This window comes from Cajanus cajan, chromosome 5 (genome assembly GCF_000230855.2).
Source record: "Cajanus cajan strain Asha chromosome 5, NIPB_CcT2T_4, whole genome shotgun sequence".
NCBI lineage: Eukaryota > Viridiplantae > Streptophyta > Magnoliopsida > Fabales > Fabaceae > Cajanus > Cajanus cajan.
Window position 1 is genome coordinate 54,060,866 of NC_138521.1, and position 26,684 is coordinate 54,087,549.

A 26,684-nucleotide genomic window follows, 5' to 3' on the forward strand; every position below is an offset into this window, starting at 1 on the left:
TTTAAATTCTTAAAATTAGTATATTAATTCTTATGTGGGTAGATGTGGGTGTGTGTTTTTTATATATGTTAACGAGTGAATTTCTAAATTGATTATTAAAATTGTAATAGTCAATTAAATTGATTCCTACATTTAATAAAGTGATAAAATAGTTTGTAAAATTATACATTGTCAATATCAATTCAGTCTATAAAATAACAAAATTATCTTTAAAATTATAAATTATTAATCAATACAATATTACAACGATTGATCAATTGATCTCTAAAATTAAAAAATATTTAATAATACTTTAGTTCAACTTTTAAAATTTTACAAATTATGCTCCAAAACTTTTTTCTGCCATATTTTGACTAGAAACACAAATTATTTTGCAAAATTTATCCTAACAATAGTTAATAATCCTAATTTTTTTTACTTCCGATTTCAAAATTTTACATATTTTATCTCTTCACAGTCACTAAAGTCACTAAGTAGTTGACTTGGTTAATTTGTATATATAAAATATAGACTATTTTCAATCTTTAATTTTTTACTAAAAAATTGTTTTAGCCTTTTCTTTTAAAATATTTATTTTGATATTTTAAGTCTCTAAAAATTGATCAATTTTTTTTTGGATAAATTCATGACCTACATATAAAAACTTTGAAACTCAACTTGTTCTAACTGAAAAGAGCCACAAAAATGATGAAAATTCTATAAAATAATTTGATATTAAAAATTTTATTTTTTCGATTGTTCATGGAACTAACTTCATGCATTTTTTTTATCATATTTATAGTTCTTGTTGATTTGAAAAGTTGAATTCCATAATTTTTATGAAGATAAATATAATTAGATAAGTTTCACATTTTGCATAAATAAAAAAAGGTATAAATTTGTGTTCCAAAATCGATGACAATCACTATTTTAGAAAAGACAACATTAAATCAAATTTTTAAATCTTAGAGTTAAGAGACGAAAATAAATTTTAATAAAAAAATAAGAAACTAAAATTATATTTTAACTCAAAATACATATATATATATATATATATATATATATATATAGAGAGAGAGAGAGAGAGAGAGAGAGAAGGGTTCAAACAACAGCGGTGTAACTTTTACTAAGTGTTACACCGCTCAATAACTTTATATTAAACGTGAATTTTGAAAATCCAACTGTTAGATTGAAAGTTCATATCTCTTAGATCATATATATCAAATTTTACACTAATCTAAGATGATTTGATACTTTATTCTTATAAAACAAAATTAACGTAATATATACATTTCAAAATATACTAAAATATGAACACTTTGATTACCTTCAAGTTGTTGTTCAATTTTAACAAAATTTGACATATATGATCTAAGAGATATGAACTTTCAATCTAACGGTTGGATTTTCAAAATTTACATTTAATATAAAGTTATTGAGCGGTGTAACACTTAGTAAAAGTTACACCGGTGTAACATTTATATATGAGGAGGGTTCAAACGACACCGGTGTAACTTTTACCAAGTGTTACACCGCTCAATAACTTTATATTAAATGTAAATTTTGAAAGTCCAACCGTTAGATTGAAAGTTCATATCTCTTAGATCATATATGTCAAATTTTGTTAAAATTGAACAACAACTTGAAGGCAATCAAAGTGTTCATATTTTAGTATATTTTGAAGTGTATATATTACGTCAATTTTGTTTTATGAGAATGAAGTATCAAATCATCTTAGATTAATATAAAATTTGATATATATGATCTAAGATATGTGAAATTTCAATCTAACGGTTGGATTTTTAAAATTCACATTTATAATATAAAGTTATTGAGTGGTATAACACTTAGTAAAAGTTACACCGGTGTCGTTTGAACCCTTCTCTCTCTCTCTCTCTCTATATATATATATATATATGTACCATTATTGTTTTTATTCATTGCATTTTGACCTCTATTTATGTTTATATTAAAAATAATAATAATAAGATGATAAGTTATTTATAAAAAAAATTATTTTGATTGAACAACTTAATTTGTTCAGTTGTATAAATTATTTATACATCTTTTAACGTTTTATTTTCATGTTATTTTGAAATAAAAAATATGTAATAATATCTTAGCTATTAATATATTTTTGGATAATACATATAAGCATACACTTGAATAACCAAAAGCGTAATTAAAAAATGCAGGAATGATATATATATATATATATATATATATATATATATATATATATATATATATATCATAAATGATTACTATATTTTATAATAATAATTTCTTATGTTTTACTATATTAGGGTACTATATGTATTATCTATACATTTTTAATGTGTTTCTGCATTATATTTTAGCTCAAATCTATTAATAACAAAAACATTTGAAATTGGATTTTGTGACAAAAAATGAGACACTTTGTAAAATTTTAAAAATTGGGCAAAAATGTATTTAAGTTTTTTTAAGAAAAATTAATGACCAATTGATTAACTATTACAACTTGAGAGACTAAATTATGTAATAATTTATAATTTTAAGACAACTTTGCGATTATTTTCATTTTAAGGACAAATTTAACCATTCATTACATATTTCCATATACTTTTTGGGTCACTTTGTTAATTTTGAAAATACAATTTAACTAATTATTTTAATTTTAGGAACCAATTGATTCACTTCATATTTTTAAGAATAATATAATCTCCTTCATTTATTGTTGATTAATTGAAGAGTAAATCGACACTCCGTACGTGTAATTAACCTCGGTATTTATTGTTGTAACACATTGTAAACCTAGAAAACAAAAATGTTGTGAATGTGGACAAACAAAGTTGTACTATTTGGTAAGATAGTTTTAATTGACCGAGACTTGCAAGAACTCGACGAACAATGAAAACGTGTGACCGTACGTGGTGTTAATTGTTGATCCACATTGGATAACAACGGTTAAAATACTTTTTTCATATAATTTTTTATTTTATTTTTGTAGTCTCTATAACTTAAAATATATACAATTTTATCTTTATATTTATTTTTTAAAATTATTTTTAGTTCCTGTACTGACCGTACTTCGCACCCGGGCTCCGAGCCCGGATCAGCGATACAAAGCCACCCCGGGCACACGCTGAGCGACGTCAGCCCGGTATTTGGGGCCCGGTATTTGGGCAGATCATTCCCGAACCCGGGGATCTCATCCCAGATCAGAACCGCCCTCCAATTATATCATATCATATCATATGATATCTTATCATATCATGTCTTATCTCATGCCCAAGGCCCAAAACAACCCTAATTCACACAAAGGTATGTGCATTATTTATACGAGACTCATACTCCCACAAACACTAACTTTAGCATCGGAGTCTCTTTTGCAGGTACCACCCCCATCTTGGAGCACCAGCGTACCAGTGAAGGAGGCTCGTCGATCTTACCCGGCGGATCAGCTCTACAGCAGATTTCCGGTAAGAACATTTGGCGCCCACCGTGGGGCCGATCAAGACCAGCTCTTATCGGCCATTCTTATGGTTTTCACTAGAAGCCATAACAGACGCGCAACAGACGACCTAGATCGCTCAACTACCATGGATAGTGATGCAACAACATTGAGGAGGCTGATCGACCAGGTCGAACAGATGCGGAAACAACACGCCGTCGACCTACAAAGCATGCGTGCCAAGCACGAAACTGATCTAGCAGCAACGCGCACCGCTAATGAAGCCGACCTAGCGGCACTACGCGCTGAGAACGAGCGCATTCACACCCAACTCCCTCGGCGTCCCTCAGATCAACCCCCTCCGTAGAGTAACCTGAATAAGGACGAAGGACACTCGGTTTCACAACCGCCAACACCGGCTAGGGCACCGACTCCCAAGCCTCCCACACATCGGTCTCACGCGCCGACGAACAGGTCGACGCACGACGTCAGCAACGCCCCTGCCCACGGCACGGGGAATCAGACGACCTTCCGCCGCCATCCTTTCGTGGACGGTATCATGGAGACACCTCTCCCCTTTGGGCGGAAGCCTTTCCACCTCGACCGCTACGATGGCACAACCGACTCGGACGAGCATATCAATCTATACACCACCCAGGTAAACCTCTATACAAATGAGGATGCTATACTGTGCAGGGTTTTCCCAACCTCGCTCAAGGGGGTTGCACTCAACTGGTATACCCAGCTACCCGCCGAGTCAATTGACAGCTTCGACACTCTGGTCAGACAGTTCACAGTGCAGTATGCGACAAGTCGGCCTCATCACATAACGTCAGCTGCTCTGGCCAGCCTCAGACAGAGCGATGACGAACCAGTACGGATGTTCATGCAACGCTTTGTCAGCATCTCGGTGAAAATTCAAAATTTGAATCCCGAGGTCGCCCTACACGCCATGCTCATGGCACTCAAGCCCGGACCATTTGTCGACAGCCTATGTCGCGAAGCTCCTCGCGACATGGACGAGCTACGCGCCCGTGCTGCTGGATACATCCAGATGGGAGAACACTCCGCCTTCCGTGACCAGGATCGCGGAAAACCACAAGAAAAGCAAGACCAAGGTCACGCCACAAACATTTAAACATTTAAAATTCTGAGGTCGAGTACGAACCTTAAACATTCCTATCCGAGGTCGAGAACGAACCTTGTTAAAATTCTGAGGTCGAGTACGAACCTTAAACATTCTTACCCGAGGTCGAGAACGAACCTCGTTAAAATTCTGAGGTCGAGTATGAACCTTAAACATTCTTACTCGAGGTCGAGAACGAACCTCGCTAAAATTCTGAGGTCGAGTACGAACCTTAAACATTCTTACCCGAGGTCGAGAATGAACCTCGTTAAAACTCCAAGGTCGAGTTCGAACCTTAAACATTCTTACCCGAGGTCGAGAACGAACCTCGTTAGAATTCTGAGGTCGAGTACGAACCTTAAACATTCTTACCCGAGGTCGAGAACGAACCTCGTTAAAATTCTAAGGTCGAGTACGGACCTTAAACATTCTTACCCGAGGTCGAGAACGAACCTCGTTAAAATTCTGAGGTCAAGTACAAACCTTAAACATTCTTACCCGAGGTCGAGAACGAACCTCGTTAAAATTCTGAGGTCGAGTACAAACCTTAAACATTCTTACCCGAGGTCGAGAACGAACCTCGTTAAAATTCTGAGGTCGAGTACGAACCTTAAACATTCTTACCCGAGGTCGAGAACGAACCTCGTTAAAATTCTGAGGTCGAGTACGAACCTTAAACATTCTTACCCGAGGTCGAGAACGAACCTCGTTAAAATTCTGAGGTCGAGTACGAACCTTAAACATTCTTACCCGAGGTCGAGAACGAACCTCCTTAAAATTATGAGGTCGAGTACGAACCTTAAACACTCTTACCCGAGGTCGAGAACGAACCTTGTTAAAATTCTGAGGTCGAGTACGAACCTTAAACATTCTTACCCGAGGTCGAGAACGAACCTCCTTAAAATTCTGAGGTCGAGTACGAACCTTAAACACTCTTACCCGAGGTCGAGAACGAACCTCGTTAAAATTCTGAGGTCGAGTACGAACCTTAAACATTCTTACCCGAGGTCGAGAACGAACCTCCTTAAAATTCTGAGGTCGAGTACGAACCTTAAACACTCTTACCCGAGGTCGAGAACGAACCTCGTTAAAATTCTGAGGTCGAGTACGAACCTTAAACATTCTTACCCGAGGTCAAGAACGAACCTCGTTAAAATTCTGAGGTCGAGTACGAACCTTAAACATTCTTACCCGAGGTCGAGAACGAACCTCCTTAAAATTATGAGGTCGAGTACGAACCTTAAACACTCTTACCCGAGGTCGAGAACGAACCTCGTTAAAATTCTGAGGTCGAGTACGAACCTTAAACATTCTTACCCGAGGTCGAGAACGAACCTCCTTAAAATTCCGAGGTCGAGAACGAACCTTAAACACTCTTACCCGAGGTTGAGAATGAACCTCGTTAAAATTCTGAGGTCGAGTACGAACCTTAAACATTCTTACGCGAGGTCGAGAACGAACCTCGTTAAAATTCTGAGGTCGAGTACAAACCTTAAACATTCCTGCCCGAGGTCGAAAACGAACCTCGTTAAAATTCTGAGGTCGAGTACGAACCTTAAACACGTAAACCCGAGGTTGAGCACGAACCCCGGTACTGTCCTTAAAGGTCGAATACGAATCTTAATCAAATCATTCACATAAACCCCGATGTCGGGTACGAACCCCGGTACTCTCGTTAAAGGTCGAATACGAATCTTAATCAAATCATTCACGTAAACCCGAGGTCGAGCACAAACCCCGGTACTGTCCTTAAAGGTCGAATACGAATCTTAATCAAATCATTCACGTAAACCCGAGGTCGAGCACGAACCCCGGTACTCTTACTCAAAGGTCGAATTCGAACCTTAATCAAATCATTCACATAAACCCCGAGGTCGGGTACGAACCCCGGTACTCTCGTTAAAGGTCGAATACGAATCTTAATCAAATCATTCATGTAAACCTGAGGTCGAGCACGAACCCCGGTACTGTCCTTAAAGGTCGAATACGAATCTTAATCAAATCATTCACGTAAGCCCGCGGTCGAGCACGAACCCCGGTACTCTTACTCAAAGGTCGAATTCGAACCTTCGTAACCTCAATATTTTCACTTAAAGATCGAATCCGAACCTCAAACACATAAATCCGAGGTCGAGTACGAACCTCAATATTCTCACCTAAGGTCAAGTCAGAACCGTCGTCCATCTCAATTTGAGGTCGGGTACGAACCTCAACATTCTCACTTAAAGGTCGAATTCGAACCTTCATTAGCCAGTTTATCACAAATTCGAGGTCGAATGCGAACTTCGACATCCCCACAAGATCGACTTCGAACCTTAATCAAACCGCTTCGCTCATCACTTCGCCAAACCGTCTAACCCATAATCCGAGGTCAAGTCCGAACCTCGTTGAAATTGTAAGGTCGAGCACGAACCTTAAATACTCTTATCCGAGGTCGAGTCCGAACCTCGTTGAAATTATAAGGTCGAGCACGAACCTTAAATATTCTTACCCGAGGTCGGGAATGAACCTCGTTAAAATTCCAAGGTCGAATTCGAACCTTATTACGCCAAGGTCGAGTCCGAACCTTGAGACTATATTTTCTTAACCAAGGTCAAACACGAACCGTGTTACGCCAAGGTCGAGTCCGAACCTTGAGACTATACTTTCTTAATCAAGGTCGAGTTCGAACCTTGATATGCCAAGGTCAAGTCAGAACCTTGAGACTATATTTTCTTAACCAAGGTTCAAGTTTGAACCTTAGTTCAAACGTTCCATTCGAATTTGAGGTCGGATACGAACCTCGATACTTTCACCTAAGGTCGAATTCGAACCTTAGTTCAATCGTTTCACTCGGTTTGAGGTCGAATACGAACCTCGATACTCTCACCCAAGGTCGAATTCGAACCTTAGTTCAATCGTTTCACTCAAAGTTGAGGTCGAATACGAACCTCGATACTCTCACCTAAGGTCGAATTCGAACCTTAGTTCAATCGTTTCACTCGAAGTTGAGGTCGGATACGAACCTCAATACTCTCATCCGAGGTCGAATTCGAACCTCGTTTATAGTTCAACCATCTTTAGTTTGAGGTCGAATATGAACCTCAATACTCTCATCCGAGGTCGAATCCGAACCTCGTTAAAATTCATCTAACATTAGTTTGAGGTCGAATACGAACCTCAATACTCTAATCCGAGGTCGAATCCGAACCTCGTTAAAGTTCAGACAAAGACCAAACAGTGAAACCAGACATCAAATAGAAAAAGCCACAGGCCACACCACTCACATCAGTAGCTGGAGCGACCTGCTCAGCAACTTGGGGCTCCACCTCAGTATCTCACCCGAGGTCGAATCCAAACCTCGTTAAAAGTTCATCCAACTTTAGTTTGAGGTCGAATACGATCCTCGAAACTCTCACCCAAGGTCGAATTCGAACCTTAGTTCAATCGTTCCACTCAAAGTTGAGGTCGAATATGAACCTCGATACTCTCACCTAAGGTCGAATTCGAACCTTAGTTCAATCGTTTCACTCGAAGTTGAGGTCGGATACGAACCTCAATACTCTCATCCGAGGACGAATCCGAACCTCGTTAAAAGTTCATCCAACTTCAGTTTGAGGTCGAATACGAACCTCGATACTCTCACCCAAGGTCGAATTCGAACCTTAGTTCAATCGTTTCACTCGAAGTTGAGGTCGGATACGAACCTCAATACTCTCATCCGAGGTCAAATCCGAACCTCGTTAAAAGTTCATCCAACTTTAGTTTGAGGTCGAATACGAACCTCAATACTCTCATCCGAGGTCGAATTCGAACCTCGTTAAAAGTTCATCCAACTTTGGTTTGAGGTCGAATACGAACCTCAATACTCTCATCTAAGATCGAATCCAAACATCGAGATCACATTCTCTTAACCAAGGTCGAGTTCGAACCTTGTTATGCCGAGGTCGAGTCCGAACCTCGAGATCACATTTTATCAACCAAGGTCGAGTTCGAACCTTGATATGCCAAGGTCGAGTCCGAACCTTGAGATCACATTTTCTTAACCAAGGTCGAGTTCGAACTTTGTTATGCCGAGGTCGAGTCCGAACCTCGAGATCACATTTTATCAACCAAGGTCGAGTTCGAACCTTGATATGCCAAGGTCGAGTCCGAACCTTGAGATCACATTTTATTAACCAAGATCGAGTTCGAACCTTGATATGCCAAGGTCGAGCTCGACCCTTAAAAATCACATCTACTTAACAAGATCGAATTAGAACATTCAAACATCAAATTTGGGAGCTCCTCAGAAGCCCCTTTGCTCTTACATCACTCGGTGCTGGGGGGCAAGTGTACTGGCCAGCAGAGTTGCCAACTTGTCCCTCACCAATCTATTGACCCGGTCAAAGGTTTACTAGCCTGACCAAGCAGCAAACTCATTATTGTTGAGTTCCTCAGCTCGGCCATGAAACATGGATATCGAAATACCACATCGCCCCAAAGATGCACGTCATCAAACGAATAAAAATACAATTTTGTCACCGCACCGCAATCACAAGGTAAAACCCTAACAATTCCAATGTGTCGGTAGACAGTAAAAACCCTAATATTAAATCATTTTACTCAAAATTTGAGGTCGAGTACGAACCTCGTTAAAATTCTGAGGTCAAGTATGAACCTCAACAGGCTCACTTGAGGATCAAGTTCAAACCTTAACACGTTTATTTGAGGTTCGAATACGAACCCTAAACATTCTCATCCGAGGTCGAGAACGAACCTTGTGAAGGATTACCTAACCCTATCTCAAGGTCGAATACTAGCCCGAACCTCGTCCAAGTTTGAGGTCAAACACGGACCTCAGCACCCTTATTTAAAGTCGAGTACGAACCTTAAGTTCGTTCAGCAGAATTCAAACCCGAACCTCGTTAAAGGTCGAGGTCAAATACGAAGCTCAACATCCTTATTTAAGGTCGAGTCTGAACCTTAATAAAATCGTTTCAACCAAATCTGAGGTCGAGTACGAACCAAATCCGAGGTCGAATACGAACCTCGACACTCTTGTTAAGGTCAAGTCTGAACCTCATCATCCGAGGTCGAATACGAACCTCGATGCCCTCGCCTAAGGTCGAGTTCGAACCTTAATTAAATCATTTTACTCAAAATTTAAGGTCGAGTACGAACCCTAACACGCCCATTTAAGGTCAAATACGAACCTTAACACATTCATTTGAGGTCGAATACGAACCTTAACACGTCTATTTAAGGTCGAGTACGAACCTCGACATGTTTATTCGAGGGCGAGTATGAACCTTAGTATGCTAATCTGAGGTCGAGTTCGAACCTCAGCATGATTAAGGTTGAGTCCGAACCTTCACAAAAATTATCTAACAGAAAAATCCAAGGATGAATTCGAACCTCGGTATGACAAAGGCTGAGTCCGAACATTCGCAAAGTTACTTAATGAAAAATCCGAGGTCAAATTCGAACCTCGATATGATTGAGGTCGAATCCGAACTATAGTACGATTAAGGTCAAACACAAACCTTAACACGATTATTCGAGGTCAACTACGAACCTTAACACGTTTATTCGAGGTCGAATACGAACCTTAACGTATTTGTTTAAGGTTGAATACGAACCTTAAACACGCGAACTTGAGGTCGAGCCCGAACCTCGGAATGATCGAGGTCAAATCTGAACCTCGGCACTACTACTTAAGATCAAGCTTGAACCTTCACGAAAATCTAAGGTCAGGTTCGAACCTCGGCTTATTACGGTCAAGTTTGAACCTTCACAAAAATTACTTAGATCTAAGATCGAATTCGAATCCTGGTTCGATTGAAATCGAGTTCGAACCTTCACGAGAAACTACTTAAAATTAAGGCCGAATTCGGATCTCAGCGTGAGCTTTCACCAAAAATGAGAGTGTACAACAGACATCGAACGTGTGTCTCAAAATGTGTGCAAAGCAAAAACCAAACGCAAACACATAAAGGCAGAAGAAAAATATGCATATACAAACAAAGTTCCCAGAGTTCAACGCTTGAATTCAAAACAGAAAATCAAAGCAAAGGGAAAATTAAACTAGGTTATAACAAAATTGGCCTACGTAGAGGCATTCTCGCAGGAGCTATCCTCCACGTCGTCCTCCTTGACGAGCTCGGTCTTAACTCCTCGACCTACGGCCTTCAGAGCTCGGGGGGCTAGTGTACTGACCGTACTTCGCACCCGGGCTCCGAGCCCGGATTAGCGATACAAAGCCACCCCGGGCACACGCTGAGCGACGTCAGCCCGATATTTGGGGCCCGGTATTTGGGCAGATCATTCCCGAACCCGGGGATCTCGTCCTAGATCAGAACCGCCCTCCAATTATATCATATCATATCATATGATATCTTATCATATCATGTCTTATCTCATGCCCAAGGCCCAAGACAACCCTAATTTACACAAAGGTATGTGCATTATTTATACGAGACTCATACTCCCACAAACATTAACTTTAGCATCGGAGTCTCTTTTGCAGGTACCACCCCCATCTTGGAACACCAGCGTACCAGTGAAGGAGGCTCGCCGATCTTACCCGGCAGATCAGCTCTACAGCAGATTTCCGGTAAGAACAGTTCCTATAATTTTAGATATATTTTTTAACCTTTATATTTATAACTTTTTAATTTTTGTATTCACTGTTGTTATTTTTTTTTACAAAGTTTTTTTTTTTATGTTGATATAATATAGATTTTAATTTAACTTTACATATTTTATCTCAAATTTATTTTATTAAAATTACTCTAAATTAGGTCTTTTAACATTGTATTTTATAAGTAGCGTTATTGTTGAAATATTTTTTACACTCTCATAAATTAAATTGAACTATGTCAACGAAAAATAAATAATAGAGGCTATAAAATTAAAAAAAATTATAAGAATAGGAATTAAAAATATTATCTTAAATTATAAAAATGAAAATAATTAAAAAAGATAAAATAAAAAAATAAAAAAATTGAGATGGTAAAATTAGAGAAAGGTAAAGGAGTGAGAAGGTTTCGTAAATAAGCACGAGGATTCTACTTTCCATTCGAGAAGAAGTAACTGTAACCGGTGGTTGGAGCTTCCCATTATACGAAGGGTAGATAGACACACCGACAGTTCAACCTGTATGAGAAATTAACTGGAGCCAGCAGGCCCATATAAGGCCCATGTAGGTGCCCAAACAAGATTGTGATTGTTATTTGACACTCTCAATTCTGAAAGCGCAGCATGGCTCCGAGGAACGATGGAGCAGGCAAGAGAGGAATGAACAGAGGAGCATGGACCTCAGAGGAAGACCGAAAGCTAGCCCAATGCATTCAAACTCATGGTGCCAAAAAGTGGAAGGCTCTTGCACTTAAATCAGGTTAATTCATATATTACGTACACACATTTATGCTATGCAATGCAACTTAGTTTCTTAACATTTTTCTTCTCTTGCAGGTTTAAATAGATGTGGCAAGAGTTGCAGGCTGAGATGGTTGAACTATCTCAGACCCAATATCAAGAGGGGAAACATTTCAGATGAAGAAGAGGATTTGATTCTCAGACTCCACAAACTTCTCGGAAACAGGTTTCTTATCATCACATTAGCTACTTCCAACTTGGAAGGATAATGCCCTTCCACTTTTTTTTAAAAAAAAAATGATTTTAAATTTGATAATTATAAAGAGAAAAGTATAAAATAAAACAAGTAGTGTAGTACAAAGAGATTAGAAACAATTTTCTAAAGAATTTTTATAAATAATATAACTCAAAATAATTAATGAGCCCAACGTAGCATGATTAATTAACCATAATAGTATTTATAAACATATTACCCATATAAGATTATTATAATTAACCAGTGAAAATAAATGCATTTCATGCTTCCACTTAATACACATATTAGTGAAATAATGTGCAATTATTATCATTTAATAATATTTTTTTAATCATAAATGTGCAATTATTATCATTTAATAATATTTTTTAAGATTAAAAGACTTTTATGATCTTTATTATAAATTATTAATCTACTATTTTTATTTTCATTTAAAGGTTAAATTTGTAAAAAAAAAAATATTATGTACACCAAACTAAAAAATCATCTTTATATAAGTATAGATTATCGAATTAAGACAATCAACACTTAAAAATAATGTAAATTTAACTTATATTTTATGCATTATGTCATTTTTTTTTCAAAATTGAAAAGTAATTTTGGAGTAATATGCACAATATTTTAATTTTAAACATTTTTACCATATATCATTATACTTTTTTCTATAGACAAAAAGAATGTATCATGTAGGTCACTTCTATAATGGAAATAATGTTTTTAGGAAATTTTATTGATTCTACAATGTCTCAGATGACCTACATGCATATCTATAGTTTTAATTTAAAAACTTATTGAAAATTTATGAAAATTACATTTCTTAATTTTTATTGAAAAAGACAAAGAAAAAACAATTTCAATAAAGTGTGTTTTCTTACTTTTTTTTTTTTTTTTTTTTTAAAAGGAATACAAATTTAACCTGTCTAAAAAGTGTGTTTTCTTGTATTTTTGCATGTGATATACTGCTATATATAATTTTAATATTAAAAGAAAAAATAATAAATGAGAACAGCATAGAACATTTACATCATTCATTGAAGCTACTTCACCCGGTGGCCCCCTCATTTCACATCAACGCAACACAACACAACAATTAATGTCTCTCTCCTGATTATTTTTATAAGAAAAAACGAACTAAAAAAAAGAAATATCTGCGTCACAATGTGGAAAAAGATGATGTTTGATAGAAAACGCATAATTTACATTTCCAACATTAATTGTCTTACTTTAATAATAGTTCTTGTACCTTAGTAGCTATACTTTAAAATTAATAACGTATCTACATAATAATAATAATATATTGTCGTATCTGTGTTATAATTTTCCTTACAAGAATTATCGTTTTAATGCATTACGTGAAATCATATTCCATATTCATGTACATATAATGCTTATGCAACATAGAGTTGGATTTGACTATATATAATTATTTTGTATCTTATGATGGAAATTTTTGTATGTAGGTGGTCTTTGATAGCTGGTAGGCTTCCAGGACGAACAGACAATGAAATTAAGAACTACTGGAATTCTCATTTGTGCAAAAAAGTGAATCAGAAAGAGGAGAAACCAGAATCTTCAACAACGCAAGAAATTATTGGGCAGAATGAGAATGCAACGTTAGAGAAGGAGGTTGCAGTTAATGAAAGTGGTAACATAGATGTTAACTTTGACGTGGACGAGTTCTTCAACTTCTCCTCTGAGGAAACCAATGGCTTTGATTGGCTCAACAAATACCTAGAACTGGACCATATTCCTGATCCTGAGACTACAAAAAATCTCTGAATCAGCCTTTTGTACATCAGTAACTGCAATCAACTTGCATATTCTGTGTGTAAAAAAATAAAACTAAAAAGTTAGATGTTACAACTTACAACATCTCTGTTTCTAAAGGCCGTTTGGTTAAAATAAATATTATAATTACAGTAACAAAATTCATTTAATGTATATTATTTTTAAAAATAATAATTTTTGATAAAATAACCTTGATAAAAAAAATAATAAATTTTGTAAAATACATTTTTGGGGAGATAACTTATATAACATATTGAGATCACATATGATATATTTTTTCGTTAGTTTTGTTTTTGATAGATGTCTCGGGGAATTGAAAGAAGAGTTATTCTTGAGTTTGACTCTTAAATAAGGTGTATAATAATATTTATGATTAAAAAAAAGTAATAATAATTAGAATATACTAATATTATAAAAAGGTTTTATATATCATTACTCAATTGTGAATTACTGTGTTAATATTATTGAGTTCTTTAATTATATTTAGGATGATTTTAATTAATTAAAATATAAAATTATTAAAGTTGAGCTATATAAAATTATTTACATTCGCGGTGTATCAAAATTGAGCCCTCAAAAGAAATTGTTATTGAATATTTATGTCAAAATATTTTGAGTTCAATTTTTAAGGCATTGCTAATGTAATAATCTGTTCTTATTAACTTATTAAATTTAGTTCGAATATAACTTTTAAAAAATATTATAAAATTAATAATTATCATATATGATATTTTATGATTGAATAAGCACACTTTGTTCTCTGAATTTGAATAGTTTTATCATATTAATTTTAGAAATGAAGAAATTGTAAAATTTATTTGTGGAGTGTCAATAATTATGCAAACGCATTGGACATGAGCTGAAAATGAGATTTTGATTTTGAAAGGTAGGGGCAACATTTTCTTGCCACGTATTTTCCCTTTGACTAAAGAAAATAATTGAATTATGTAATTTCATCCTTTGTATTTTTCGATCAAAGTCAAACGTCGTTGTACATAATTTCAATCCCAAACACAAACACGACCAAATGTGGTTTCTGTTTGACACACACAACTTTGTATTTATCGGTTAAGTTAAACTCCGAGTTCTCTTTAAATTGTATTCATTTTTCATTCGACTTATAAAAAAAAAAATAAAAAAAAAAGTAAAAAGAGAAAAGGAATCACTGTTCTGAAAATTTATCAAAGTCCATGTAGCATTACTTTACTTATTACAGAAAAGTTAAAATATTTTTTTATTAATAAATTTTTTTAAGTTTTTAGACTTATTTATTTTAATCTCTTTAAGTCTCTACTATTAATTTGTGTGAACATTGTATTTTTTGTTTGATGTAATAGAGGTTTTCATTTTTGTTTTTGTGAAATGAAAAACATTTTATAGTTAAAATATCTATTTAATCCATATAATTATACTTATTTTATCTTGTAGTTCTTATAATTTAAAATAGATATTTTTAATTTTTTCAAGTCTCTATTGTTAATTTGTGTATAAGGTTGTTTTTGTGTAAGCAACATGAGTTTATTAAATCTATGCGACAATAATTTATTTGTTTGGTTTGTTAGACAATAATGTATCACCTAATGATTTGAGAGAAAAAAATGAGGAGTTTTTAATAATCATAAGTTTTTTTAAAATTTTCGTAGTCGTGCTCATGAAGCAAGTGGGGAAAAACCTCATTTTGGTATTTCTTTTATTGCAATGGAGCACGATGATGTTGGGATTCTTGTACAAGATGAAAAAGATAAAACCTTTTTCCTATTTTAAATTCAAAGGGACAAACAAGATTAAAAAATGATTCAAAATTATCTACTTTCCCCAATCTATTTCGCATCGAAAGTTCACCAATTGACAACATATAGTCCGCCATAAAAGTCCACTGAACTCCCTTTAGACAAGGCATCCAACAACACTACCACTCTCAACAAAAAATTGCAACACTACCTTACTCCACCAAAAACAACAATGCACATATCATGAAATCATGACAACAATGTGTTTTTCCTCGTACAAGAACCTCAATACCATCGCACTCCATTGCCATAAAAGAAAAAACAAGAAAAAGGTTTTTTTCCGCTTGCCCCATGAGCAAGTCAATGAACATAAGATTCTTCATTTTTTTTCTTCCTAAATCATTAAGTGGCACTTTCATCGTCTACCAAACCAAACAAATTGTTGTCACATAGCCTTAATAAGCTCACGTCACTCACACAAAAATGACATTATACACAAATTGGTAGTAGAGACTTAAAGAGATTCAAAAAAGAAGATAAATATAGAGATTAAAAAAATCCATTTTAAAATAGAAGATTAAAATGTAAAATAAATGAAACTATATAAATCGCAAAGGTATTTTAACCTTACAAAAATAAGTAAAGGAAAAAATTTTAACTATTAATTGTTAATGCTAAGTTGTCGTCAATTTTTCACTCTTTAAAAGAATGTTTTTTTGTTTATATTTTTATTGTGTATACTATGAGTATCTTTCATCGAAAACAATCATATAAGTGACACTCTTTATCCCTCATGCATAAATTTAATAATATAAAAAATAAAAAATAGTAGTTTAAAAAATACTTTATTAACTAAATAGAAAACTAAGGGTAAAGGTATTACCTTACAACTCTCCAAATAACAAGATTGAAAACTAAAAGCCAAAAATCATAACAAAAAATACTATCTAAAGTGGAAATGTCTTAAAGAAACTAAACTCCTGATGCAATGACAAAGAGAAACAATTCTTAAGTAAAGCTCTGATGTCACATCCTATTAGAGCGGTCCCAACATAAAATTCAAACATTTCCATAATTAAATTCACCTATGTAAACATACCAAGACAAGACAGTAAAAGATTAAGAGAGCAAAAAATATCTCACTCTAGATACCGATATGGGAAATGAATGGGTAGTCACACACATATAATAACATAATATAGCATACATGTGATTCAACACTAATTATTTCACCTATAATATTTTAACAATTAAAACAATAATCATTTATTCACATTCTATCACATCACATCGCATCATATATAAATGTCACAATTTAAACACAATTAGTATGCTATGTTCATGCAAAAACAAAACTTTTCTAACTACATGCATGTGACACCAATAAAACACTTTATCCTTGCATGAAGGTTGAGTAGCCTAAGAGTTCATATCGGGTTAAACTATCACCACACTCCACACTAGGAGAAAATACATTTGTGACGCATTGGGATAACTATGTTGGCCAAGTTTTACCCAATGTTCACAAAGTGGTGGGACTAGGGCTTCTAAACCTAGTCATCCCCAAGATCATGGATCTCTAAACTTTTATACAAGGAGGACCTTCCCTAACAACGTATTTCACATCGTACTTATCACAAAAACATGTTATACAAATGATGCATATTATACAGACTCTATGCATGGTCACAACATTCACATTCACAGGATTTCACAAGTCACATCACTATTAAATTATACTCAGGCTTATTTATACAATCACTTACACTTATCAAATATCACATGCCTCACAATTTCATAAACTCGCATTACATTCTCAATTTCCAATACTATACACATAATTCCTATCTTAATCATTAGTTCATAAAGTTTACTTATCAGTCTATACACACGCATTAGGCAAGTATTCATATAATTCAATTATAAGAACAAGGTAACACCCAACATGATTTACCCTACGTCTAACACAATCGAGGTTGAAAGCCTCTAGAAGAATCATGCCCGATGTGACTTTTCCTACGCCATCAAATTCACGAGAAAGAGCTCTTGGAGCTCTCGTGCTCAACGTGACTAAGATCACGCCCATCATCAACAATGCAACGAGCATTATGTGGCTCTCACGCCTGGCGTGCACCTCCCCACACCTGATGTGATCACCATAGAGGTCCCTTTGTTACTTCTACACTTAGTACGTAGCCCCCAAGTGGCGCTTAGCACGATCAGTAAAATCTTTTTTTGCATATTTGCGAATCATTCTCATACAAGTCTCAGAACTTACACGAATTCATGTTAAAGAAAGGGTCCCATGGATCTAATTAGTTCATTTTTATTAATAATGTTACTACATGAAGTTGTTTCTCCAATAATTTATTTATATTCATCCTTAGGGTCCCCCCAGGAACCCACATGCACTTATAGATTCACAATAAAGGCAACTCACAAATCAACAATTCAATTACATACATATATAGAAATCAAGAGACAATAAATACACATTAAAATTACAAACAAGATTTGGGTTTAATCCCCCACACATACATATACAACCAATGAGATTGGGAGCCAATCTCGCTACCTAACAGATAACTCACACCTGGATTGAGGTTCTCACTCCCCCTTGATAAATGTTAAACTCTTGGTTTGGATCTCTGAGATCTTATCTCATTACCTCTGATTCTTCGTCTTCTTTAAATCATGAGATGCACATGTTAATAAAATGAGACAACCCTAACTTACTAACATGTTTATAAAGAAATGTTAAACATATTTTATACATAGTCTATCAACAAAAGGCCATTAAATTATTTCTCGATATTTTAAAAAAGCAAGTAAATAAAAATTATTATAATTTTGATAAAATATCACTCAATTTATAACTATAACCACTATTAATAAATTAAAATATTTTATTAATTTATTTATAAAAGGTGGGATACTATAATATTTAAGTTAAATATAATCATCATGAATGAAAAAATTCTCTCCCTAAATATTTAATATAATCACATATTCACGATTGAAATTTAAGATTATCAATTAAATTTAAATAATCTTATCCTAATTAATTCATTTGTTTGTCGGTTTTCTTTATGTGTATGGATAGAAAAGTGTCAAAGAGAAATTAAATAAATTTATAAGACATTTTTATTTAAGTTATCATGTTTTGCTTAAATCTCTTATTATATACCCACCATTCTCGTCCTCTTTCAAATAAAAACACATAACCCAGTAACCCACCATTCTCTCAATTTCATTGTAGCAATCTTTGGTTGTTGAAATTCAAGAAGCATGAAGGAAGACCAGAGTGGCAGATATAGCCAAATACATGCAGCTAAGGGTAAGTTTTTAAATCACTAATTTTTGGCCAAACCTTCCTAGTTCCTCCCATTAGATGGCTATTGAGGAAGGATGATAAAACCTAAAGTATCTCTCATGATAGGACTCTTGCCCACCCCACCTTTTAACCATCAATCAACTTTTGAAAAGATGAGAAGAAAAAGCGTTGTGGATGAGAGGGAGACTATGACTAGTGAATGTGAAGAATGCTTCATTATTTGAATAGTCTCGCATAGCTCCATAACACGAACAAAAGTAGAAAGGACAAAAATGATAGCAGGCAACGTGGTTCTTTCCAACGGGCTGCGGATGAATTCAATGATTTTTTTTTTTTTTTTAACATTTACATTCCATCTCACGTATTAAATATTTATTATATATACTTAAATTTTATATACAAAAAAATATTATATTAAATAAATTATATTTAAAATTTATATAAGTACATATTTTTAAATATATAATTATATTTTTTGTACGGGTAAGGGCGTTCGGCCACCACCCGGTCGGCTGCCAAAAGGCAAAACCAAGTGACCGAGTGGCGTTCGGCCACCTGGATCGGCCCATCATCTCTCATGGCCCTTAATCCATGATTAGGAGTTAATTAGTTGATTAAGGTGTATTACCTAATACGGTAAATACGTTGCAGGGCCCATGGGGCCCAAAGCCCATAAATGTCAATATAAATAGCTCAAGTCAAAAGGTAACGTCACTGTTCATTAATTACCCTCGATATTGGTGCTTGTCCTGACTTGAGCGTTGGAGTGCCTTTTGCAGGTACCAACCCTTCACTCGCATTGGATTGGACCACTCGTTCGGCCTTCAGAGTACGAGAAGATTTGGTGTATCCTCCAGACAGGTACATTTTTGGCGCCCACCGTGGGGCAGAACGAAAGTGGTTGAAAGTTTGCTAAGAACGATGCCGATAACTAGGAGAACAAACACGCAAGACCGCCCTACTGAAGAACATGTGGAGATGGTGGATGAAACAGATCTTACCGAAACAGTACGACTACTCAAGCAAGAAATGGAATTGATGAAACAACAAAGAGAAAAAGATGCAAGGGAGCTTTCAGCCTTGAGGGCTGAAAATGAAGCGTTGAGAAGTCAGGATACTTCTTGGAGGCCTACCCATGCCACCAACACACAAACTCAGGGGTCATACCAATCTCATGCGGTCCATACATCGGTCCCCCACGCTTCAGCAGTAGCCCCTGAGAGATTCCCTTCGGCTTTACCTACTGTAGTTCGTCCTGCAGATGTAACCACTATCGGATCACACCGACATCCGTTTACTCCCTCCATTATGCAACTCCCCCTGATGGACAACTGGAAGGCTTTACCTATTGACAAGTATGATGGTACCACTGATCCTGATGAACATTTAGATGTTTTTCTGACACAGGTAACTCTGAGTACGACCGATGACGCTGCATTGTGTCGGATTTTTCCTACGTCCCTCAAAGGCAGAGCTCTCAGCTGGTTCACTCGTCTCCCACCTAACTCAATCGATTCCTTTAATACATTATCATCCCAGTTCACTATCCAATTTGCGACAAGTCGCCCTCACAGTCTAACATCTTTATCTTTGGTTAGTCTTAGGCAGGATAAAAAAGAGTCTCTTCGGGCGTTTATGGATCGGTTTAACAAGGCTACTTTGGAGATCAGAGATCTCAACCCAGCCGTGGCGCTGCATCATCTCACAACGGCTTTAAAACCAGGCCCATTCGTCAACAGCATTTGTAAAAAGCCTCCTTCGGACATGAATGATTTACGTAGGAGGGCAGATAAGTACATGCAGATGGAGGAGTTGGCAGAATTTAGAAATCAGGCCCGCGCCGAGCAGTCCACTAAATCCGAGAAACCAGTTGAACCATCATACAGGGGGCGAGGCAAAGAAATATCCCTTCGGGAGAGGCCTATTCGTGGACCGAAGTATACTCAGTATACTCCCCTTAATGCCAATCGCGCGGCGGTCCTCGAACAGGCTTTGGCATCTGAAGTGTTAACGATCCCGAAGAGAGCATCTACTCCGCCAAGAGCAGATACTAGCAAATCTTGTCGGTATCATAGGAATCGGGGACATTCAACTGACGAATGCGCGGCCCTCAAAGATAAGATCGAAGACCTGATTAAGCAAGGGAAACTGCACAATTTTGTGGACCGGTCTGGTTCGTCTCAAAATCGTTCATACCAACCCAGGTATCAGGATCGGCACAGGCAAGACCGTTCTGATAAAACCTCTGATAGAGGTCGACGCGAGAGAAGCAGGTCACGTGAAAGAAAAGATGATTCGGCACCCTCGCATCGAAGGATTATCAATACCATTGCTGGTGGCTTTGCAGGTGGGGGCACAACTTCTTCGGCCCAAAAGAGACATCTCCGAGCTATCCGGTCGGTCAACGCTGTTCACCGACAGTCGTCTCGGCGATTACCAACGATAACCTTCACAGATGCAGACTTCAAGGGTATTGACCCAGAACAAGACGATCCGATGGTCATTAGTGTTGAGATTCACAACTGCATTGTCAAGAAAACACTGGTTGATCAGGGCAGTTCGGCGGACATACTATATTGGAGCACATTCCAACAGTTGGGTATCTCGGAAAAAGAGTTGCTTCCTTATGACGATCCGTTGGTTGGCTTTGCAGGAGAGAGAGTCAGCACCAAGGGATACATAAAACTTTTTACAAGGTTTTGTTTCGACGAAAAGGAGAGCAGAGAGATCCAAGTAAAGTACATTGTCGTTGAAGCTAATACCTCGTATAATATCCTACTCGGTAGACCATCCCTAAATGCATTAGGAGCTATTGTTTCAACGCCACATTTGGCAATGAAGTTCCCGTCAGACAGAGGAAATATCATTACAATTCACGCTGATCAAAAGGCTGCTAGGGAATGTTATTACGCTAGTTTGCGTGTTGAGCCGAGGGAGGAAAGAAAATCCAAATCCAACAAAATTCATGCTGTGAACGTTTCGGCACTAGTAGAAGAGGCTGTGTTGGATCTTGATCCAAGAATGAATAATGAAGAAAGGGTGGAACCAATTGAGTCTAAAGTGCCGTTCCAGATAGGCTCACGTCCCGAGCAGGTCACGTACATCGGTGCCGAAATCTCTGAAGATGACCACTCGGCCTTATGTCAGGTTATAAAGAAGAACAGAGATCTCTTCGCATGGACACCCTCCGATATGCCAGGAGTGGATCCAAAAGTCATGTGTCATAAACTTTCAGTCTGTGCCGAAGCAAAACCAATCGCGCAGCGCAAGAGAAAAATGGGGACCGAAAGAAAGCTGGCAGTTGAAACAGAGGTTGCCAAATTGCTTGATGCCGGATTCATTCGAGAGGTTCATTACACCACTTGGTTGGCGAATGTGGTCATGGTAAAAAAGTCAAATGGAAAGTGGAGAATGTGCACAGATTATACAAGTCTCAACAAGGCATGCCCTAAGGATGCCTATCCACTTCCAAACATAGATCGATTAGTCGATGGAGCCTCGGGACACGAAATGTTGACATTCCTGGATGCTTATTCGGGATACAATCAAATTCCCATGCATGCTCGGGATGAGGAAAAGACGGCCTTCATTACCGATTCGGCTAATTACTGCTATCGGGTAATGCCGTTTGGGTTGAAAAACGCTGGAGCAACGTACCAAAGGTTAATGAATAAAGTTTTTCAACATCAGATAGGCAAGAACATGGAGGTATATGTGGATGATATGGTGGTAAAATCCAGAAATGTTGATCAGCATGCAATGGATCTTTCTGAAATATTCAAACAGTTGCGCAAGTATGATATGAGGCTTAATCCGGAGAAGTGTGTGTTTGGAGTATCAGGAGGAAAATTCCTTGGCTTCATGCTTTCGGTTAGGGGGATCGAAGCTAATCCCGATAAGTGTATGGCAATCGTCAAAATGATCAGCCCTAAGAATCTTAAGCAAGTTCAGCAGTTAGCAGGTCGGCTTACAGCGTTGTCAAGATTCCTCCCGTGTTTGGCTGAAATAACCAAACCTATGGTAAAATTACTGAGAAAAGCGAACAAGTTTGAATGGTCTGCCGAATGTGAGAAGTCTTTTCAGACTTTAAAAGAACGTCTTGGTTCTCCACCTATCCTTTCTAAGCCCGATCCGGCAGTACCAATTCTGGTCTACTTGTGTGTTTCGAATGACACAATAAGTACGGTTTTAATTCAAGAAAAAGAGGGACAACAGCCCATTTATTTCATCAGTCGTATGTTACAGGAAGCCGAAACAAGGTACCAGCTTTTAGAAAAAGTGGCACTCGGGCTTGTTCACACTGCTCGGCGCCTTCGGCAATATTTTCAGAGTCATCAGATTATTGTTCGAACTGATTGCCCGATAGCCAAAGTGTTACGCAAACCCGAGTTAGCAGGAAGGATGATGGCTTGGTCAATTGAGTTATCGGAGTTTGATATTTGTTTTCAACCTAGGGGACCCATCCGGTCCCAATGCTTGGTGGATTTCGTTGATGAATTGCAACCGAAAGGATATTTTGTTAATACTGTATGGACGATACACGTGGATGGTTCCTCAAACAATCAAGGGAGTGGGGCAGGTATAATTTTGGAGGGACCAACAGGATTAATCATAGAACAGTCCTTACGGTTTGCGTTCAAAGCTTCAAATAATCAGGCCGAGTATGAAGCGTTATTGGCTGGCTTAAGACTCGCGCAAGAAATTGGTGTCAACCGGCTGGAGTGCTGGACCGATTCAAAGGTCGTAGCCGAACAAGTGAATGATAATTTTCAGGTAAAAGATGCAAACTTGTTGAAATATTATCATTTATTCCAAAAAATGCGCGATACGTTTGAAGAAGTTCAAGTAAAACATACACCAAGGGAACACAATACGAGAGCGGACCAATTGGCTCGGTTGGCAAGCAGCACCAGAAAGCCTGGACAACTACGAACCACACTTCACTTGGACCTCGAATCGCCAAGTGTGGTAGCCGCCGAATGTTTGGCAGTGGAGCGATCCGTTCGTACGTGGATCACCGAGATAATGGATTATCTTGAGCAGGGCACACTACCATCGGACCCAATAGCGGCTAAAAAGCTCCGAACGCAGGCCGCTAGATATGTTATTCTTGGAGGAGATTTGTATAGGAGAGGATTCTCGACTCCATTGTTGAAATGTGTTGATGAAGCACAAGCTAGCTACATTTTGAGAGAAATGCATGAAGGGATATGTGGTTTTCATTCGGGGGGACGGACTTTAGCAACAAAAGTGCTACGAGCCGGATACTACTGGCCTACTCTCAAGGACGACTGTGTAAACTTTGTGAAGCATTGTGTGTCATGTCAGCGACATGGTAACCTTATCCACGCTTCGGCTGAAGAACTGCACGGCATAAGTTCGCCGTGGCCATTTGCGATGTGGGGTATGGACATTCTAGGCCCCTTCCCGATAGCCAAAGGACAGTGCAAGTTTCTACTGGTAGCTGTGGATTACTTCACAAAATGGGTTGAAGCCGAGCCGCTTGCAAGTATCACAGCTGCCAATGTCCAAAAATTTTTATGGAAGAACATCATTACTCGCTTCGGCATTCCATATGCACTTGTTACCGATAATGGGCTGCAGTTCACCGATCAGAAACTCAATCGGTTCATACAAGATCTCGGTATCAAGCACAGATTTACCTCTGTTGAACATCCACAAGCCAATGGGCAAGCCGAAGCAGCAAACAAAGTCATACTTGGCGAACTGAAGAGACGGTTGGGAGACGCTAAAGGAGCTTGGGCGGAGGAATTGTTGGAAGTTCTATGGGCTTACCGGTGCACGCCCCAATCCACGACTAAAGAAACACCATTTCGGCTGACATATGGCACCGAAGCTATGATACCTGTGGAGGTTGGAGAACCTTCTTTTCGAAGAATGCATTTTGATGAAAATACCAATGATATGTCTCTCCAAGCTGAAGTGGATATGGCGGACGAGGTTCGTCTCAAAGCAGAAATCACGGCTGAGGCCTGCAAGCAAAGGATGACTCGCAGATTTAATTCCAATCTTATCAGAAGAAGTTTTAAAGAAGGTGATCTAGTATGGAGAGCACAAGGATCGGCGAGGCGTAATCCGAGAGAAGGAAAGTTGGCTGCTAATTGGGATGGCCCATTTCGGATTCGGCATAGCTTGGAGAACGGTGCATATAAATTGGAAGAGCTTTCAGGCAAGGTCATTCCGCGAACTTGGAATGCATCCCATCTGAAGACATATTATAGTTAATGTTTGTTGTAAATCAGACCTTGTATACATAGATGGTGTACTCTTTTCCTTATTCGGTCTTTTCTCCCCTTGTAAAAAAGTGAAAAGGGGTTTTGGCCGATAAGGTTTTTAACGAGGCACCTGTTAATAAAAATCTATGCAGTTCTTCCATTCTTACAGCTCAATTTTCGATTCTGTTACTTAATCAACGCAACAGGCTTCCCTCCCGAGTTGTTCAACTCGGCCAAGGATGTGCCTCAAAGTCTCGCAACAGGCTTCCCTCCCGAGTTGTTCAACTCGGCCAAGGATGTGCCTCAAAGTCTCGCAACAGGCTTCCCTCCCGAGTTGTTCAACTCGGCCAAGGATGTGCCTCAAAGTCTCGCAACAGGCTTCCCTCCCGAGTTGTTCAACTCGGCCAAGGATGTGCCTCAAAGTCTCGCAACAGGCTTCCCTCCCGAGTTGTTCAACTCGGCCAAGGATGTGCCTCAAAGTCTCGCAACAGGCTTCCCTCCCGAGTTGTTCAACTCGGCCAAGGATGTGCCTCAAAGTCTCGCAACAGGCTTCCCTCCCGAGTTGTTCAACTCGGCCAAGGATGTGCCTCAAAGTCTCGCAACAGGCTTCCCTCCCGAGTTGTTCAACTCGGCCAAGGATGTGCCTTAACAAATATGCTTCCATCACAGATATACAAGCCGAAGCAATTCATTCGGTTTTATTAATAAAAGTTCTAGAAACCGAGGCTTGTTCGTTCGGTTTTTCATAAAACAGAAGTACAAGCCGAGGCAACCCATTCGGTGTTATTCAAGATCTACAAACCGGTACGTGTTCTTTCGGTCTTACATAAAACGTGCAAGCACTAGCCGAAGGAAGTTGATTCGGTTTTACCCAAAAGAAAGCTACCAACCGAAGCAGGTCCTTTCGGATTTGTCAAAGTTGATTCGGTTTTACCCAAAAGAAAGCTACCAACCGAAGCAGGTCCTTTCGGATTTGTCAAAGTTGATTCGGTTTTACCCAAAAGAAAGCTACCAACTGAAGCAGGTCCTTTCGGATTTGTCAAAGTTGATTTAGTTTTACCCAAAAGACAGCTACCAATTCGGGTTTATTTCCTATCTTTGGTTTTATTTAACTGAAAGATGAAACTGGCTTGTTCAGCTTTTATTCAGGCGTTCAAATGGTTACCCATTCGGTCCTAGATATATACATACAAGTGGTTAATCCATTCGGCTCTTTATCAGGACTCAAGAATGATGATTTTTATTTAACTAATCATTAATGGACAGCAAGTTAAAACAGATTGCTTAAGAAAAACGATTTCATTCAGATAAGAAAGCTCTATCGGCCTCCAAACTACAACAAAAAGGGCATTTTGATTACAAGTATAATTAACTACTCTTCCGGCGTCCGGACGGATTCATCTCCCATAACGGTATCGGGGTTTCCCTCAGTATCGTTGGTAGGATCATGGTGTCCCTCAT

General features: G+C 37.6%; 2 protein-coding genes across 2 annotated transcripts; both read left to right on the top strand.

Annotated features, from left to right (window-relative positions):
* Positions 1 to 11,596: 11,596 nt before the first annotated feature.
* Positions 11,597 to 14,007, top strand: LOC109808710 (transcription factor MYB114). The gene is made up of 3 exons (XM_020371824.3): positions 11,597 to 11,898; positions 11,976 to 12,105; positions 13,596 to 14,007. The coding sequence occupies exons 1-3, from the start codon at positions 11,763 to 11,765 to the stop codon at positions 13,912 to 13,914; spliced, it is 585 nt and encodes a 194-aa protein (XP_020227413.1). The 5' UTR covers positions 11,597 to 11,762; the 3' UTR covers positions 13,915 to 14,007.
* A 5,901-nt stretch (positions 14,008 to 19,908) lies between these two features.
* LOC145958080 (uncharacterized) lies at positions 19,909 to 25,233 on the top strand. Its single transcript, XM_083074547.1, has one exon. The coding sequence runs from the start codon at positions 19,909 to 19,911 to the stop codon at positions 25,231 to 25,233; it is 5,325 nt and encodes a 1,774-aa protein (XP_082930673.1).
* The last annotated feature ends 1,451 nt before the right edge of the window (positions 25,234 to 26,684 follow it).